The 17,178-nt window shown below is 39.1% G+C and overlaps 1 protein-coding gene across 1 annotated transcript in view; it reads right to left on the reverse strand.

Moving 5' to 3' along the window:
• Nucleotides 1-10,506: 10,506 nt before the first annotated feature.
• The window catches only part of LOC121961725 (pleckstrin homology domain-containing family A member 5-like), a 142,743-nt gene continuing 136,071 nt past the window's right edge, over nt 10,507-17,178 (reverse strand). Inside the window, exons 26-29 of the mRNA XM_042511784.1 lie at nt 16,296-16,415; nt 14,721-14,866; nt 13,165-13,334; nt 10,507-12,029 (exon numbers count right to left, since the gene is read on the reverse strand). Of these exons, the coding sequence (XP_042367718.1) occupies nt 11,962-12,029; nt 13,165-13,334; nt 14,721-14,866; nt 16,296-16,415 (504 nt within the window). The 3' untranslated portion in view covers nt 10,507-11,961. The remainder of the gene's footprint in view (nt 12,030-13,164; nt 13,335-14,720; nt 14,867-16,295; nt 16,416-17,178) is intronic.

The raw sequence follows: 17,178 nt of genomic DNA on the forward strand, positions 1-17,178 counted from the left end.
ATACAGACCCATCAGGAGCTCCAACTAAGCGCGCCAACGCAGTAAAGTAAGAGTGCACTCAGGCTGAACAAACGGGACTCAACAAAACATATTTACCCAGGTCCGTTATTTTTCTTAGTTTTTTCTCTTTTTCAAAACCAAAGGTCTGAATGTTTTTTCAGGTGCAATACATTTTCAAAACCTGATATCTTGTGTCATTGAGTGGTGTTTTCATTCAAACTGCTGAGTAAATATAAGTTACAGGTTAGAGTATTCCCGCCAGCCTCTAAATTAACATTGTACAGTGTGTGAGAATCATATATTACCCTAGACAGTTGTTTTATTATGTGAGATGTCTCTTTTACCACAAAATATTGCATAAGGGTTAAGAAGATTTCATCTTAAAGCATAAGGTGGTGTTCTTAATACACGAGCCGGTGGAAAAAGGGGTTGCACATGTGCATCAGGATATGCACTGTGGTGGGCGTCTTTTCAGGGGGTTTGTTTTCCACATCTTTTAGAAACTTAATATTTCTGCCACACAGAACAAAAGCCTGGGGAAGCTGTCAAGGCAGAGCCACAGAACGGACAGTACATCTGTGGAAAGAGGAAAGTTTGCAAGCTTGGTGAAGTTATGTCATAGACAGTGGGTATTTTGTTTTCCTAAATATTTAATGAAGTTTCTCATAAGTTTTCCAATTTTCAGGACCTTATATATGTAGGTGTTTAACTAGTGTTTTACCGTCATCTCTCTGTGCTCTCTCTGTTGTTCACTTGCACTCCATTTGTCATTACCTCATGGCTTCCCTTCTTGTTGCCCTCCGCACCTCTCCTTGTTACATTTGTTCTTTATACACCTTCTCTGCTCCCCCTCATCACCTCTCTCCACCTTCCTCTTATTCAAAATCCCCTCACTGATCGATAAAGTATCCAATCTTATGTGGAGACGAGGTAAAGACAAAACTAACATTAAATGCAATCTAAACACTCGGGTCTCCCAGAAAGTAACACGTGGTTAAAGTTACATTACCTCTACGGATACACTACTCTTGTAGAAGTCAAAGTCTCAAGCACGCATGCAAACGTTAGCTATGTAAATCAACTGCTCTTTTATAACACTGTAAAAGATTAAAGCCAAATGTAAATAAAAAATAATGAGAATAAAAAAGTATGGACTTACCTTTTTACCTACTTTTTTGTGTGGCCTCTACTCCAACTTTCTTCCAACCATAACCATGGATCTACTATACATCTGGATGGGCCCTCATTCATTCCTGTGAGAGCTGCTCTGTGGCGCATGAAGCAGAGAAAACTCTCTCTGGGTTTAGAAAAGTGTAAAATACCCGGCTCTAGTGGCTCATAGAGCATGCGTAGAAGTGATTAACGACAGCTTAACGCAGCAGAGTGCGGCTGAGTCTACCCAAGCACCTACTCTGACTCACTGACACGCTCACACAAATGACCCGAGTGCTCAAAGCTTATGAGCAACAGCCGCTAATCGATGGTATAACGACAGCGGTGCTGTCAGTTTTAATATTTATGTAATAATCAGATAATGGTATATCTATCTCTCTATACACACACACACACACGCACACAGATATACATACAACTTATCAAGGAATCATATCGTAATCACGACCAGAGAAATGAAATTAACAGAATCAAAGAGTGTTGTGTCCATAGAAATATACTAAAAGGTGGTGCCTTGTAACATTGCCCCATGTATTATCACGCCACTCAACTTTAAGTAAATACTACGTTCAGTACTATTTAATAATTGTCACTTCTTTGAATACAGACCGTAGACTGTATGTACGGTCTCTGGTACAGACACGGTAAGACGTCCATATTACAGGCTTTATAGCCAACAGCGTATGGATGTGTTGTATAATGGTAAAAATGATGAATTATGATTCAAAAATATCCATTACTGCAGCCGGCATGAAGCCTGTGCTGTGTCAGGGACTCCAAGAGTTACATGTGTGTGCTGATGCGCGTTCATTTTATGTCTGGAGAAATATCTCTATATTCGGAAAATTGAGCATTTTACGTCTTTAGGACTTAATGTTTTAAATAATGTCTATTAAAAATGCATTCTGAAGATATATGTGTATGTATATATATGTATATGTATATATATATATATATATATATATATATATATATATATAATATGCCTCAAAATAAATTATCCAGCGATTTAAGGCTGTCTTTTTCCCAATGTTAAGCAAATGGGGAAAAGTCTTTATGGACCTGTGTGCATCATGTGATGCTGTAATTCCACTTTCGGCCATTATGTAAATCAGAGCGTGGTGTACTTCCTGGGGGCTTGACCATAACGGCCAGCTACGTGCACAGCGCTCCTAGAGGCCTGGGGCACTTTCATTGTGTTTCTGTCTTTGCAGTGTTTTCTTTTTGCAGCCTTTCCTTTTTGCAGCTGTGACCAGAGCACTTATGCCCCAGTCTACAGGGATGCGACAACGCCACTCTATGAGTTTCACCCAGAGAACACACAACTACACAAGTTCTTATTTTAAGAGAGAAGGAGCAGAGAAGTGAATTTCCAGTTCTCAATCAGAGCTCCTTGACATATGTATGTACATATGTACTTTTTTCACAGTTGTGTAAGTTAGATTATATGAGAGAGAGTTAAATGAGCAGAATTTATGTGTTGTGGAAAACTAATTGAGTGTTTCCAGCTGCTCATTCAGGTTGTGTGATGTTTATATTAAAGCTGTAAACACGTTATGATAAGTGATCATTTAGAGTAGCCAAATGTATATTAATGTAAATATTTTGTTGTTTATGTTTTCTGACTAGACAGTCAGAGCAGTAAACAATATAGTATGCTGAATTACAGCATTTAAGACACTGGTTAGGTGTATTTTGAAGCTGGTAAAAAACAGTTACTGATTGTGAGACATCATACACATCTAAAACCTTAAAACAGTGTTTGGTAACTGGGATATACTTGTACATCTAAAAGCAGATTAGTATTCATCATCAGTCTATCAGCAGTTATATTATTCCAGTGTTAATTTTATGAACCTGTGGAAAAATGTAAATGCATGAGTATAAACTGTGAATGTGGGGAATTATTGTGAATTGAAACAGATTTTTGTACAAGTTTATTTCAAGAAAGAGAGAGAGAAAAAATGACATGAATTCTGTGAATAAAGACAGAAAACAGTCTGTTGTAAAGACACAACTAACATCTCCTGTCTCTAATTTTCCTGTATAAAACAGGACACCACACCTGTTACAGGCGGCACGAGGCATGAGGCCTTTAACATACGCAGCGCATTTTCTTTTTTTGCAGTTTTCATATATGCAGCGCATTTGCCCTTCTAGGCCACTGTGGATTTCAGAGAAGCAGAGAAGCTGACTGAAACCAGACAATATGGAGCAAATATTATTACTAATTAAAGTCTTTGAACACAATGTTTCTGAATATTCTTCATTTAACGTTTGTTATTGATGGCCGTCCGTGCGCGTTGCATGTGGATGGAACTGTTGTTATTATCATACACTTGCAGACACAGAGCGCGTCCACATGCAACATGCGTGGACGGCGTCACTTGACAACGCCACATCACTTGTACATTGTCAGTTAAAAAATGCTGCCAGTACCAACATAATATGAGGAGCCCAAGTGTGTGTATAGGACAGATGGGTGGGGATATGTATGGGTCCCACACACAACTGACTTTCAAGTGGGAGTTCAGAGCTCGCTTCCTGTGTTTGTTTTTCTTCTGCACCTTACCATGTTGCTCTTTTGGCTAAAAGAAACTGTCTGTGACTTTGTTGCCTAATCCTAACCATTGTGACAGTCTGCGCTGTTGTGTAAATTTAAGGACCATCATCATGCTGCATCATCCCACCATGTGCGTTTCTTAACATCACGGTAACTGCATCCTGGAGCATCAACAGCTGACGCAGGATACCATAAATGTCATAGGTTGACGCGGAAGCTGTTGACAGAGCAGCACCATGTGACAACTTCGGAGTGAGAATGTGTTGGTTTAATAAATACAGTGAAGTGCAGAAAGAACAAGTCAGAATCATAATATTTCTAGTAGTCCAGGCTGTTTTTACATACAAGGACTTTGACTTGACATCCTAGAGCAGAGATATCAAACTCAAGGCCCAATCTGGCCCGCAGTTGACATTTATTAGCAACCTCATGCTGTCAATCACCTTGGGCAAATTTAAGGTACCCCTCCCAAAAATGGCCAAATGAAAGGTGGACTTTGAAAACAGGAGCTTTCTAGACAGGTGGGAGGCAGAGTATCTGTTCATGAATATAAAGGACAGACCTGGTTAGATTTTCATTGAAGGAAATTGTATTATATTATATATTTATTGGATGTTTTGTTGTTGGCCTGTGAAAAAAGGTTTCCATTGAAAATGAACTCAAAATGCTACAGATAGAGAGAGGGGCATACAGATTTTTAAATTTTGTTTTATTTTATTTATTTAGATAAAAATAAGAAAGGAGTGCTACTGATGTGTCTTTTATTTGTAATTTGATTTCTCATTTGTTTATAATATTAATAAGCTATGCTTGTTCCAGATTCAATGTTTAAGCAAAATGTAAGTTTGTTTCCATTATGAAAAAGTTTATCATTATATATCTGGAGAGAAGGGAAAACATGTTCAATTGTAGTCAATTTTTAGTAAATATTGAGTCTGGCCCGTGACTTTTTTTGTTTTAAATTTTGGCCCACTGTGTATTTGAGTTTGACACTCAAGCCCTAGAGTCATTCTTAGTCAATTAAAGAAAACAATAAAGCTTCTGGGAACCCATATCACCGAAAACCTTCTTAATATGTAAGTTGGGTTCGTACATGCACAATAAAAAGCATCATAACTAATCAGACATTGGCCTCAATCCAAATTTTAAATATTGCCATCTAAGTTTTTTCACAGTTTCCTGAAGCTGGATTGATTTGGGTGTGGTTATCACCGATCCATATCGATTATCAAAAACTGAAAAGTCAGCTGTCAGTTGATACTGATTTAACATGCCAAACTGAAATCCTTTAATGCTTCTTTCAGTAGAAGTTCAGAAACACTCTGAGCGCACAAACTGGAAAATTCGGAGAGCTGCTGGAATGTACTATTTGGTTATCCAGAGCAGTGCACTCTGGGAGTGTCGGAGCGAAAGTGTGATGAATAATCATGTAGAAACAGAATGGTCCGTGGCTTCAAACAGCAGCTCTCTTATGTTGGTGTAGAGCATCAGATTGGATTTAAGAACACAGCCAGAGTCAGAGAGCTAAAACAGATAGAGCTGTACAATGCTTACTCTGCTTTGAGACAGTTGATAAAGATGAATCCAAGGAGGTGTCAGTCAAAACGTGATCTGCCACGCCTACACAGTCTGGAGAAATGCTGTTAACCTAAAAATGAGCTGTTTTCGACTCACTTTTCTAATAGTTGGGAAGATTTATTTTCACTCAGAGTTTTGTAGATACTTAATGAAACACTTAACTTTGATATAATATGTGCATTCTTACTATTCTTACTATGCTCTAAATCATGGATGGCAGAAAACTCCGTTCAGCTTAACCAGGACAAAACTGAGGTCTTAATTATTGGTCCTGGAACACAGAAAGAGAAACAGATTTTTAAACTACAAACACTATCACTGAAACCCTGTAAACAAGTAAAATACCTGGTGGTGTTATATTTGATTCAGATCATAGTTTTGAACCTCACATCAGAAACATCACTAAACAACATCATCTGAAGAATATTGCTCATGCACTACATGCACTCAGGTGCACGTGTTCTGTCAAGAACCAGAGGTAGAGCTCATATGACACCGATCTTCAGGTCTCTGCATTGACTCCCAGTGTGTTTCAGAATGGATTTTAAGATCCTTTTACTAGTTTTTAAGGCTCTTAATGGTATTGGTCCGAATTATTTGTCAGATCTGCTTTTATCTTATGAGCCCTCTGGTACCCTCAGGTCTTTGTCAGTGGCTCTTTAATAGTCCCAAAAATTAGAAAAAAATGTATGGTGAAGCATCTTTTTATTACTATGGTCCACATCTGTTAAATAGCCTCCCTGCAGACCTGAGGGCAGCAGAGGTGGTTGATATTTTTAAAAGCAAACTCAAAACCTGCTTTTCTAGTTTGGCTTTCAACTGAACATTTATTTGGGCGGGGTACACCCTGGACAGGTCGCCAGACTATCGCAGGGTCGACACAAATACACAGTATATGTATATACATATACACAGTCACACCTAAGGGCAATTTAGAGTCACCAATCAACCTGAGCTGCATGTCTTTGGACTGTGGGAGGAAGCCGGAGACCCCGGAGAGAACCCACGCAGACACGGGGCGAACATACAAACTCCATACAGAAGGGCCCCCGCTCATGGACCGAACCCCGTTCCAACCCGGGATCGAACCAGGGACCCTGTGAGGCAATAGAATTTTATAGTTTTTAACATGTTTACTTATTTTACTTTGTACTGTTATCTTGTCATTTGCCTCTTATCTACAGCTTGAGTATTTTAGTTATTTATCTTTTATTATTACTATTATCACTTTATCATTTTGCTTTGTGCACTTTGTGTACAATCTGTTTGTACAAATAAAGTCTGGTTAATTGATGATATTCCAAGCCATGTTTCTAGAGGCTTTAAATTGCACTACAACTACAGTAACTGTAGCATAGGACCACCATCATTAGGTCCCATAATAATGATTAGAAATAATCACCATATTCTAGGAGCACTAAATAATAATAAATAATTGACAGTTTAACTGTATTTGCATGAAGCCTGTTTAGCAGCCTTTTGGGCTGAGGAAAGGTAACCTTCAGCACAAACAGTAAGTAATGACTGCAGTGCCTGCTTCTTCCAGTACATGACAGCAGAGAGCAGACAGGTTTTAAAACTTTTCAAAACATTGAAGAATTATGGTATGGAAGTTTCAAAGCATCAAAGCAAAGTTATTAACTTGGACATCGCTATCATAAACACAGGAATGAACACAACAATGAGCACAGACAAACTGACAAACGAAAGAGGAAAGACATGGACATATGTATATTACCAGGGAAATAATTACCAGAACAAGGCACAGCTGGGGGAGGAGGACACGAGCAAAAGGAGGGAAAACCAATGATTGGCTGACAACAAGAGTGAGGCAGGAACACTACAGGTGACTCTGGGATCAGGGAAGGACTAACAAGGCTGATAGGTGAGTAGGTGTGACAGAACTGATGGGAACCCTACAAAGGCAGGAAGTAACATGACACAAAGTAAAACTAAACAGATGAAAACAAAGAAAAGACAACTCTGAGAACAAAAACCCAGCATCAGGACACAGCCTCTTTATGAGGAATCTGTGCTCCAGGAAGCACAGAAAATAACGAACCACCCAGCACACATCCTGAATCCTGAGAATCAGCTGCTGCCTTCAAGGCAACGGCTCAGAATGCCAAATGTAGATTAAACTGCTACTGAAACTCATTCCATCATCCATTCATTCCATCCTTCATCAAGAAAAAAAGCCACTACAATTCTAAAAACATAGCATAACAGTTCAGGGAGAAGAAAGTAAGATGGTGAATGAATGTAAATATTTGGGTGTAACACTAAATTCCAAACTCAAATTTGACAAACATTTCAAAAATATTACAAAGACAGTAATAAACAATAAATTTGCTTCAAACTAAAAAGACATTAAATCCAATCAAAGCTGCACATGGGTACATGCATGCAATGATTTTGTTCATATATTTCTAATATTTCTGTATAACCAAGCCTTAAAAATAATGAATAAAAACCCCATGAGTTGGCATGACTGTCACACACTCGCAGTACAATTTGCTCAGGTCTTTTAATTTTCTAACATCTTCGTCCCTTGAACTATTTTTTAAATGCCTTCAAATCTTAGCACCAGATATTTTATGCAAAACAGTGGTGGGAACACCAGGGACACAGCCAGCGCCAATTGTAAAATCACAAATTGGATGACCTCCTTGGGGCAGTCAGTTCCATAAACGGCTCCAAAATGTGGAACACGCGAACAACCGAAAAAAATTAACCCAAAATTTTTAACAAAAGTGTTAAAGGTTGGCTTAAGCAAAATCAGAGACGTGAGCATTTTTAATTATTCTATGATATCCTTTCGTTGAGTGTTGTAAGTGTATGTAACATTGATATTTGGGTCTTTATTTTATTTTTTTATTGCAACTGTATGTCATAAATATATGTAATCTAGATGCAAATATTGACCTTTTTCTCTTCTTTTTACCACAACTGTCATTGTATGCATATTATTATATATGTAACCTTGATATTTTCTCTTTTTTCTTCTTTTTCTTTACTAAAAGCTAAAATAGGGACAGGAGTTTGATACTGGCAGCAGCTATATTCTCTATATATGAAACGTCACTTCAGCTTCAGGTGGACTTGTTTTTTTTTTTTTTTAGATTTTTTTTGGCCGTTTTTGCCTTTAGTAGATAGGACAGCACAAGTGTGAAATGGGGAGAGAGAGAGGGGCCGACATGCAGCAAAGGGCCGAGGCCGGAGTCGAACCCGGGGCCGCTGCGGCGAGGACACAGCCCCTATACATGTTTTAATTTCAAGGAGTCACAAGCCCAAAAGGTCCAACAGAGGGACCAACAGCTTTACTTCAAGCATGTCAGAACTGCACAGAAAGAAGGATCACAGAACTGAACCAGGAAAGATCATTCGAACTGTAGACAACAAAACAAAGAGCAACGAGGATATTTTAAGAACATCAACATTTATTTCACATGATATAAAACAGATGGGGTATGAACTTTTTGCATATTGACCCTAATAATATTAATAATAACATTTTATAGTTATAATATTCGCTCTTCTTCTTTTCAATGTGTACAGAAATTATGCTATCTTGTTTTATTTTGCTTTTTTTATTTTAATTTTTTACAGTTTATACATCTTTTTTAAATTTCTTTTATGTCCTGGAGCTCCAAAGTCCTACTTATTGCTTGGTACATGTGCTATTGTCCAATTCTTCACCACCTAGGACACATTAAAATGCAAACTATCAAATCAGTGTCACGTCCTCAGCCTCTGTATATGCTCTATAAGTCATGTAAACCAAAGGGAGAAAAACGAAAAGATACAGAACTGAAAGAGCAGACTGGAAATCCAAAACATTCACATAATGTGTGTGTGTCATCTACGGCCTTCAGGATTTAGATTCTCTGCTCTATATAAATAATCACAACTTCTGCAAAATACTTAATTCTGTCCAAGAAAAAAAAATCAGCAGCATGAAGTGGCACCTTGTTGAAGTAAAAATCTACTTTATGTTCATATATATACCGTGTGTGTGTGTGTATATATATATATATACTTTTTATACTTTTTTATATATATTTATATATGTATATCCAAAGAAGGACAATCTGTTATGTTGCAGTTGCAAAATGAAACCAGTGTGATAAGGGAGCGCCTGTACTCAAAGGAACACGACAATCGAAATCAGAGCAAGTTAAAATTCAAGCGCATTGGCGGTCACTTCAGGGTTAAAGTAAAGCACTGCATGTGTGTCGAGTTTTGGTGCTTAGCCCGTCTGCAGTGAGACCTCTTGAGTCCTCCTACATGCAACTGTACACTAAGCTCCTGCAGCAGTACAGCTCATATCCCCTCCCCCACATCAGTAGAATATGCTAACAAGTATGTTAAGATGACTTTAATACTTAGTAAGGTATCAAAAGTTGTGTGTATTGATGTTTGTGTGTATATGTTTGGCAACACATATCTATGGATCCACAGAATATCACCCTCAAAACAAGTCATGCACACAGTCAAGATTATAAAATGGCTAAATCTGATATATTCAATGCCAATGGATGTAGCAGGATTGAGGGACAAATTTTAATCTCTTTTTTTAAACTACGTTTTTAAAAAAATTACACATAAATCTACCTCGTAACTTGTATTTATAGCAATAGAGGCCAAATGGGAACAGCAACAAAAAAAGAAAGAGAACCAGGAAATAGCCTCCTAACTAGTGTCTGTGCTAACATTAGCTCGTAGCCTTACTGACCCAAGAATGAAAAGGCTGACAACCAACAGCCTGAAAATATGGTAGAAAGAGATTTTTGAGGATATCCAGAAATGAAGTATTTTGTTCCTGACCACATGCAGGATGTGGTGAGGCCTTGGTGTGAATAGTTCCAGTCAGAAATTCATGTGCACAAACATATCCCCTTTTTACATCTTAATTTCAGTTTAGACGTTGGTTGCAGGAGCTTTGAATGAGTTTTCTGTTGTCAAACTGCTCTTTGAAAAGTTATAATTCTATATTCGTCTGCACAGGCTGCATAACAGCTTGCATTCTCTCTCATAATTTCCCTGTAAGATAAAATGCTGACATTTACTCAACGTTTGAACTGCAAAATTCTGAGGATGTTTTGGTGATGTTGAGAAGTGACAGATCAGACAATGTTCTTTTATAAAAAACGTTTTCAAAGCAATATTCAAAACATGTTATTAAGGACTGAGATTACAAACCATTTTTTAAAAAATAAAAATATAATGTGAAAAAAAATCAAGATTTTTTTGTTGTTTATAGGGAATGGCACTTTAAGAATAACATTCTGGGAACTAAAAGGAAACTTGCTGCTGAAAACATTTCTACAACATTGCATTGGTTGCATTGTACCATTCTCAGAACAATTTTGGAACCACAAATTGCTAGCTGGCTCATTGTCCTGGGTCACATATAAGCTTTTATATGAATACTATCATAGTATCAGTATTTTATAATGTAAAGGTGGATGCTATTATTATATGTAGCCCATAGGTCGGTACATATCATGAATGTATAAATTAATTATCCCTGCCTCAGCTGGAGTTAGATTGTCCACTGCAACACCATAGACTGTGGCAGTGATTTCTTTCCAGACTGTGTTTTTCCAACAGAGCCAGTTGGTTAAACTGGACCAGGGACAGCAGTATTTCTCTCTCTAGCTGGAAGATGTTTCTCCTCCTGGCGATATTACGCCTCTCCATGTCTCGAGGGGAAGCCTCTAAACCCAGAATATATCAGACTGAGATATTTCAATGATTGTTTCCAGCAGCCATGCTTATCAACAGCAACTCATTCCTATGCATCATTAGAATGTTTCATGAATCACACGCAAACTCTATCATAGGATGATTTCTCTGTTTGAATTTGTGCTGATTTGTAGGTTAGATTGATAAATGAGAACCACTGTCCACATGTTACACGTGTAGAGCCGTGATTTGAAGCATATTTTCACAGCCTGTTTATAATTACAGTAACTATGTGTTGGGCTTTGATTGCTGCAAAACAAGGATGACCTACCCTCAGTACTGTGCCTGAGTGCATGCTGAGTAGAAGCAGAGTGAGTATTGAAGCGGCTGCTTTGCTAACATGCTGTTGTTAATCCAGTCTGTGGAGACATAGTCCGTCTTGGCTGCTTGTGTCTGTGGTTGTACTGGGCTGCCACCAGGTGTTCATTTGAGTTAGTGTTAAAATAGTGTTCAAGAGGCCTACCCAATTTAAAACTGAATCAACAGATAAAACTCTAAAAACAATTGTTTTTTAAAAGACGTTCAGCCTTTCTATACAACAAACACTGTCAGGAGTGAAGTGATGACTATCATGTAAGTCAGGTTGTTTGAGTAATCACCATTTCACAATCTTACTGTTATGCACAAAAGTTTTGAGACAATCGGACTCCATAGAATGTGTTTTGTTCAGGGACACGCCAGTATGGACAGATTTAACAGGTGCTAAAGATACAGTATATCTGCCTCTCTGTCTGTGTGGATGTGACAGCGTCCCGTCTGTGATGTCAGTCAGTTAGCGGGGCTGTCATCCTCTCGCTCTCAGTCTCCTTGTGGGCATGGAACAGTAGTATCAAAGTAGTCCCGTTGTAAACGCAGGAAGCCGTGGAGCATGCTCTACGCAGGCAAGCTACATTTGGGCTTTACAGGATGCCAGTGTGGATGTTGAGGCTGGCGTAGCTCACGTGTCGCTTCTCACCAAGGTGAACGTCTGCGCTGGAGGGAGGAGAAGAGATGGAGAATAGAAATAAGAGTGAGGAGCCATTGTGGAGCAGTTTTTATGGTATGTTGTGTTGCGTTGTCCTGCCAGGGGGCCACCGCCATCAGGGAATGCTGTTGCCATGGGAGTGGACACTTGCTCTGCTATGGTTTTTGGGTGGGTGGAGCTTGTCAAATGGCATCCACAATGTTGCATTCTGACGAGATGAGCAATGTCGGTCACTTCACCTGTCAGTTGTTTGAATGTTATGGCTGATCAGTGTATGCTGTTCCAGAGTCCCAATCTGTAGCAATAACACCATGTAAAAACCTGCCGAATCACACTATCCATGACAGCATAACCTTAAATTATGAAAAGGCAGAGTGCTGATATTGTTATTATTATTGGAGCAATACTGTGTCAACAGCATTTCAGTGTTGTAGCTGTAAGGGTGAAGCACATATTTCATACTTAATTAACTGTTGGATAGTTTAATCCATAACATTGCAATGTTATATCAAATGATTTCAGGTTTTTCTAAGTAACAGAAGATATTTGGGTGAACATGAAATAGGGTGTCAATGATGGCAGACACAGATGATACAACCTTAAAGGTCACAAACACAGACTGTACTTAAAGATGGACAACATGACAGCTTCCCTACAGTGTAACTTTTCAATCTGGATCGCCCCCTGGTGTCTGTCTGCAGTGCAGGTCATAAAGCCCGCTCCTCCATGTTAGTGAATGGTCATAGGCCAAACTAAAAAGTACACACCAAATACATTTTTCTCAAAGATGGTTTCTGTCACTGAAGGTAATTCTCATCACTCTGATGTTTGTTCAAGTGTTTATTTTTATGATTAGTTTAGTTTTAATGAGTTATTCAGTTCTACAAAAACTGGACTTTCCAACAGCTGTGACAGCCAGTCCAGGCATTCAACGCTCACGATTGATCAGACAGGTTTGGGCAGGAACTAATATCACTTCTGCACAGATTCCAGCTCTCAAACTCGTCACAAGCGCAAGATGGCAGTGACCGTACCTCGGATATTTTAACCTCATTTAAGCATAGTTGGCGTAATGGGGATGCTTTGTCCATGTTTATATACAGACTACAGTCAGGAGATGGAGGGACTCTTCACTTACAAGCCAACATGTTGTTGTTGTTGTTATTGTGTTTCTTGTCGTCTGATGTCAGCTGGTTGGAAGAGTCCAGTCTCTTCTCCAGCTTCTCCTCTCTGGTGGTTTGTTGCATCACATCTGCTTCCTCCTCCCTCGGCTCCGGGCTCGGCGTCTCCGGCTCAGGAGTCTGGAAGCTACAATCAGCAGGAGCAGAGCAGGTCACACACTGACTCTGATTCAAAACACAATACTACTGACAGGACAAGAAGGAGAAATGCAATCATCTCTCGTCACAGTAACTTGTACTCCTGCAATCCCTTCGTGCTGGTTGCACAGCACTCCAGCCACACAACGGCCCTACTAAAAACGTAAAAGTCTCTCCTTTGCCTTTTTCAAAAAATCTATGCTCATACAATAAACTCCTTTTTTCATGCCAAAAGATGTAGCAGGATTTAGGGACAATTTTTATTTCTACTACTTTAAAAAATCACATATACATATGCATCTGACATGCATCTGTTTCTATTATTGCTGTGCCCCCCCCCCCCCCCCCCCCCTCCCCTCTTTCTCTTTCCTTTTTTGCCATGATTGTATTTCATTTACTATTTACGACATCTATTGCTCGTCTGTCCGTCCTGGAAGAGGGATCCCTCACTATCCTCTACCGCTCTTCCTAAGGTAGGTTTCTTCCTCTTTTTTTTTCCCCGTTACAGGGGTTCTTTTTGGGGAGTTTTTCCTTGGGTGATGTGAGGGTCTAAGGGCAGAGGGATGTCGTACACTGTAAAGCCCTCTGAGGCAAACCATGTTTTGTGATAATGGGCTATATAAATAAAACTGACTTGACTTGACTTGACTTAACCTTGTAAGTTGTACCTTGTATAACATTGTGAGAACAATCCTCATGTACACCGATCCACATCAAAACAACCACAAACAGCTGAAGTATGGATGCCAGGCCAGTAGCTGGTGGTGTGACTAAGTAATGACACACATACGTTAGTAAGACCACACATATACACAAAGTGCAGCTGTGACGGCACCTTTCTCATAGGATCCGCACACTGCCAGTTCACATGGCGACAGAAGGGGTGGCATTTTTAAAAGTTTACACTCAGGAATCCGGTTTCAAAACTTTGTGTTTTCATGCCCTTAAAATGTTGTTATTATGTGACTGAAATGCCAAGCCACAACAAAAGTTTAACGTCATGCAAAAATGGTTACCGTGTAAATGGTCCCTTCATCTGCTTTCACTAATAAACACTAGTTTCTAACTCAGACTGCACATGATTTCGTTCAAAAAGACCCACCTTCGTCTGAAATCATAAATAACTTTTTCCATAAAACTGGTCCCAGACATTGATTTAATTTCCTCTAAGGTATGATTCTGAGAACAAGTGTTCCATTAGGGCATACTGAGGCTAAAAGCTTCACCAATCAATATTTATTATCTTACAAATGGATGGCTTTGGTGACGTCTCACACACACACACACACGCATACGTGCCCACAGACGCACACGTGCGTGCACACACACACGCGCACATGCACCCACAGAGGCACACACACACACGTGCACGCACCTGTTTTCAGTGGTGGTGTTTGTTGGCGAGCTGGTCAGATCTTGCTCTCTGCTTTCGTCATCCTCAAATGGCTGCAGGTTTACAATCTCCACATGCTGTGGCTCTGTGCCCAGGTCAAGAATCACCACCCTCTGGCTTTCACACAGCTGAAACACACACAGCAACAAGGAGCTTGTTTAGTTCCGTTCACTCAAAGCAAACTTTAATGCACCTTTTTAAAACAATAGCAATAAGAATAGTGCTTCATATCAGGTTGATAATACAGGGTCCCTAATAAATACAAGAGGAGAATCGTGAATAGGTAAAAAAAAACTTTCATCCCTCTATCATTAGGAGGGTGTAAAATGATGGGCAGTGTTGCATGAATTGAAGTGCTCTTTATGTTTGCACCTGCCTGTGCTTCTCACTCTGTGTCTGGTTTTGCACTACGTATGTATGGAAAAAAAAAAATTCCCCAGGCACAAACAAAGTAATCTTGAATCTTGACGTGTGTTTCCCTGCAGTGCCAGCCTACTGATGTGCATCTTTAATGTCACCGAGGCTTTAATTCTGTGCTGTCCTGTGTTGTTATATTTTACACTCAAATACAAAAAGAAATAGTGATTCCTCCAGAGAAATGAATATGAATATTGGCCAACAATGAAATATGTCAGTATATTTGAGTTCTGCCAACAGAGGTCAGTTTGTGAGTTACTAGATAAATAAATCAAGTGAGAGCAAAAAATAAGAAAATAGATATAATAATAAGTCATTTCAGAAAATAAATAAGCAGATAGAAATAAGAAGAAATAAAACATGAATGACTGAGTGAGTTAGTCTCTCATTAATAACTAATAATAACTAACTCATTAAATGTTTTTCTGTCCCTACTGTGTAATGAAGATGTGTGTACAGTCTCTGAGCAGCATCCCACAGGAGAGCAGCCCAGAGCCAGCCATCAATCCTGGCTGAATTCAGGAGATAAACCCTCCAAAACCAGCCTGCCTTCTTCCACATTCCCACAAATCTTGTGTTATTGTCCCAGATTACACTCTGACATGTTGCAGCCACAATAGCCCATTATCTGCTGAGTGGCAGAGTGAGCTGGGATTACACATGGGGATTCGGCGCAGAGACTTGTGTGTTCAAATTCCTTTGACTTTCCTCCACAGCCTCCAGACACTGCTCTGTACCACTTTACACGTGAATGAATGAATGAACGAATGAACGAATGAATGAATGAATGAATGAATGAATGAATGAATGAAGCTCTGGTAAACATTCCTGCAGTCAGCAGCCAATGGCACACTCCCTCTGCAGCATTGTGTTGTGTGATCAAATGCTGCCTTCACGTGCTCCTGGGAAATATCTTATTTACTGTATTTATGAGTTATGAGCATATGAACCAAAGTCCACATGATCCAAAGTCATGACTGACTTGACTAACTTGAAATTGGGATTGTATCAGTGAGAAAAAAAACATCCTTTAATGCAACTTTTAGGTCTCAAAATAAAGAAAAACTGAAAATGAATAGAAACTAAAGCAGGAACTAGTCAACATGTTGTCCCTGGCTGAGCAGGCTGTGTCTACAGTACCTCATTGTCTGTCCTGTTGGTCTCCGTCTGTAGCTTGTTGACACTTGGCAGGGTCACGTCCTTGTCCCCCTGCACCTCCTCACACTTGTCATCCTTCACCTCCTCTGCTCTCTGCAGGTCCTGGAGATATAAACAGAATTTAGTCATGAGCTGTCAAGTTATGTGCAACATGCATTCCCAGCACATCCAGTACGCCAGTTTCAGAACCAACCCTTGATTTAATCACTATCTCAACACTGAGGAAAAATGATTAAGTATAACAGTGATTTCAATCAATAACTAATACTATTACCAGGTCTGTGTAAATGTAGTCATTTAATGATGTAGTACTGCATTTGCAGTTAATCAAAATTATGATCTCAGTAATACAAAATTGAGTATCTGCTGATACCAAATCCTGATCCAATACTTGATAAAACAGCTTCACAGCGCACACTTTAAAATGATTAAAATAGAATGTAAGTATATAACAACTGAATAGCTCTGCAACGCATTAAGAATATAAATCCCTGCATCTAAGCTTGTCCTTAATAACGATTTTTAATCCAATTTCAGAAAGAGTTTGCAGAATAAAATAAATAACCCCGTCTTTAACTTTTTTTCTGTCCTTGTTGCTGTCTCTATCCCTTTCCTCTTTGGTCTATGAGCAAACTGGCTTGATTTTTTTTGAAAACGTGAAGAAGAGAGCGTCGAGCACTTTAACAAGAAATGGCCTGAAAAAAATTAGTAAAACATTACGAGAAAATTACTTAAAATAAGCAAAAAACAGTAAAGCAAAAAACAAACAAAAACAAAATGTGTGTCTCCACTCCAGAGTTGACAGTAAAGCGCAAGAGACTCTCACATGGAGCTGAAACGAGAGCTCATGATGGGATTCAAAACA

The sequence above is a fragment of the Plectropomus leopardus genome, chromosome 22 (genome assembly GCF_008729295.1).
Source record: "Plectropomus leopardus isolate mb chromosome 22, YSFRI_Pleo_2.0, whole genome shotgun sequence".
NCBI classification, from domain to species: domain Eukaryota; kingdom Metazoa; phylum Chordata; class Actinopteri; order Perciformes; family Serranidae; genus Plectropomus; species Plectropomus leopardus.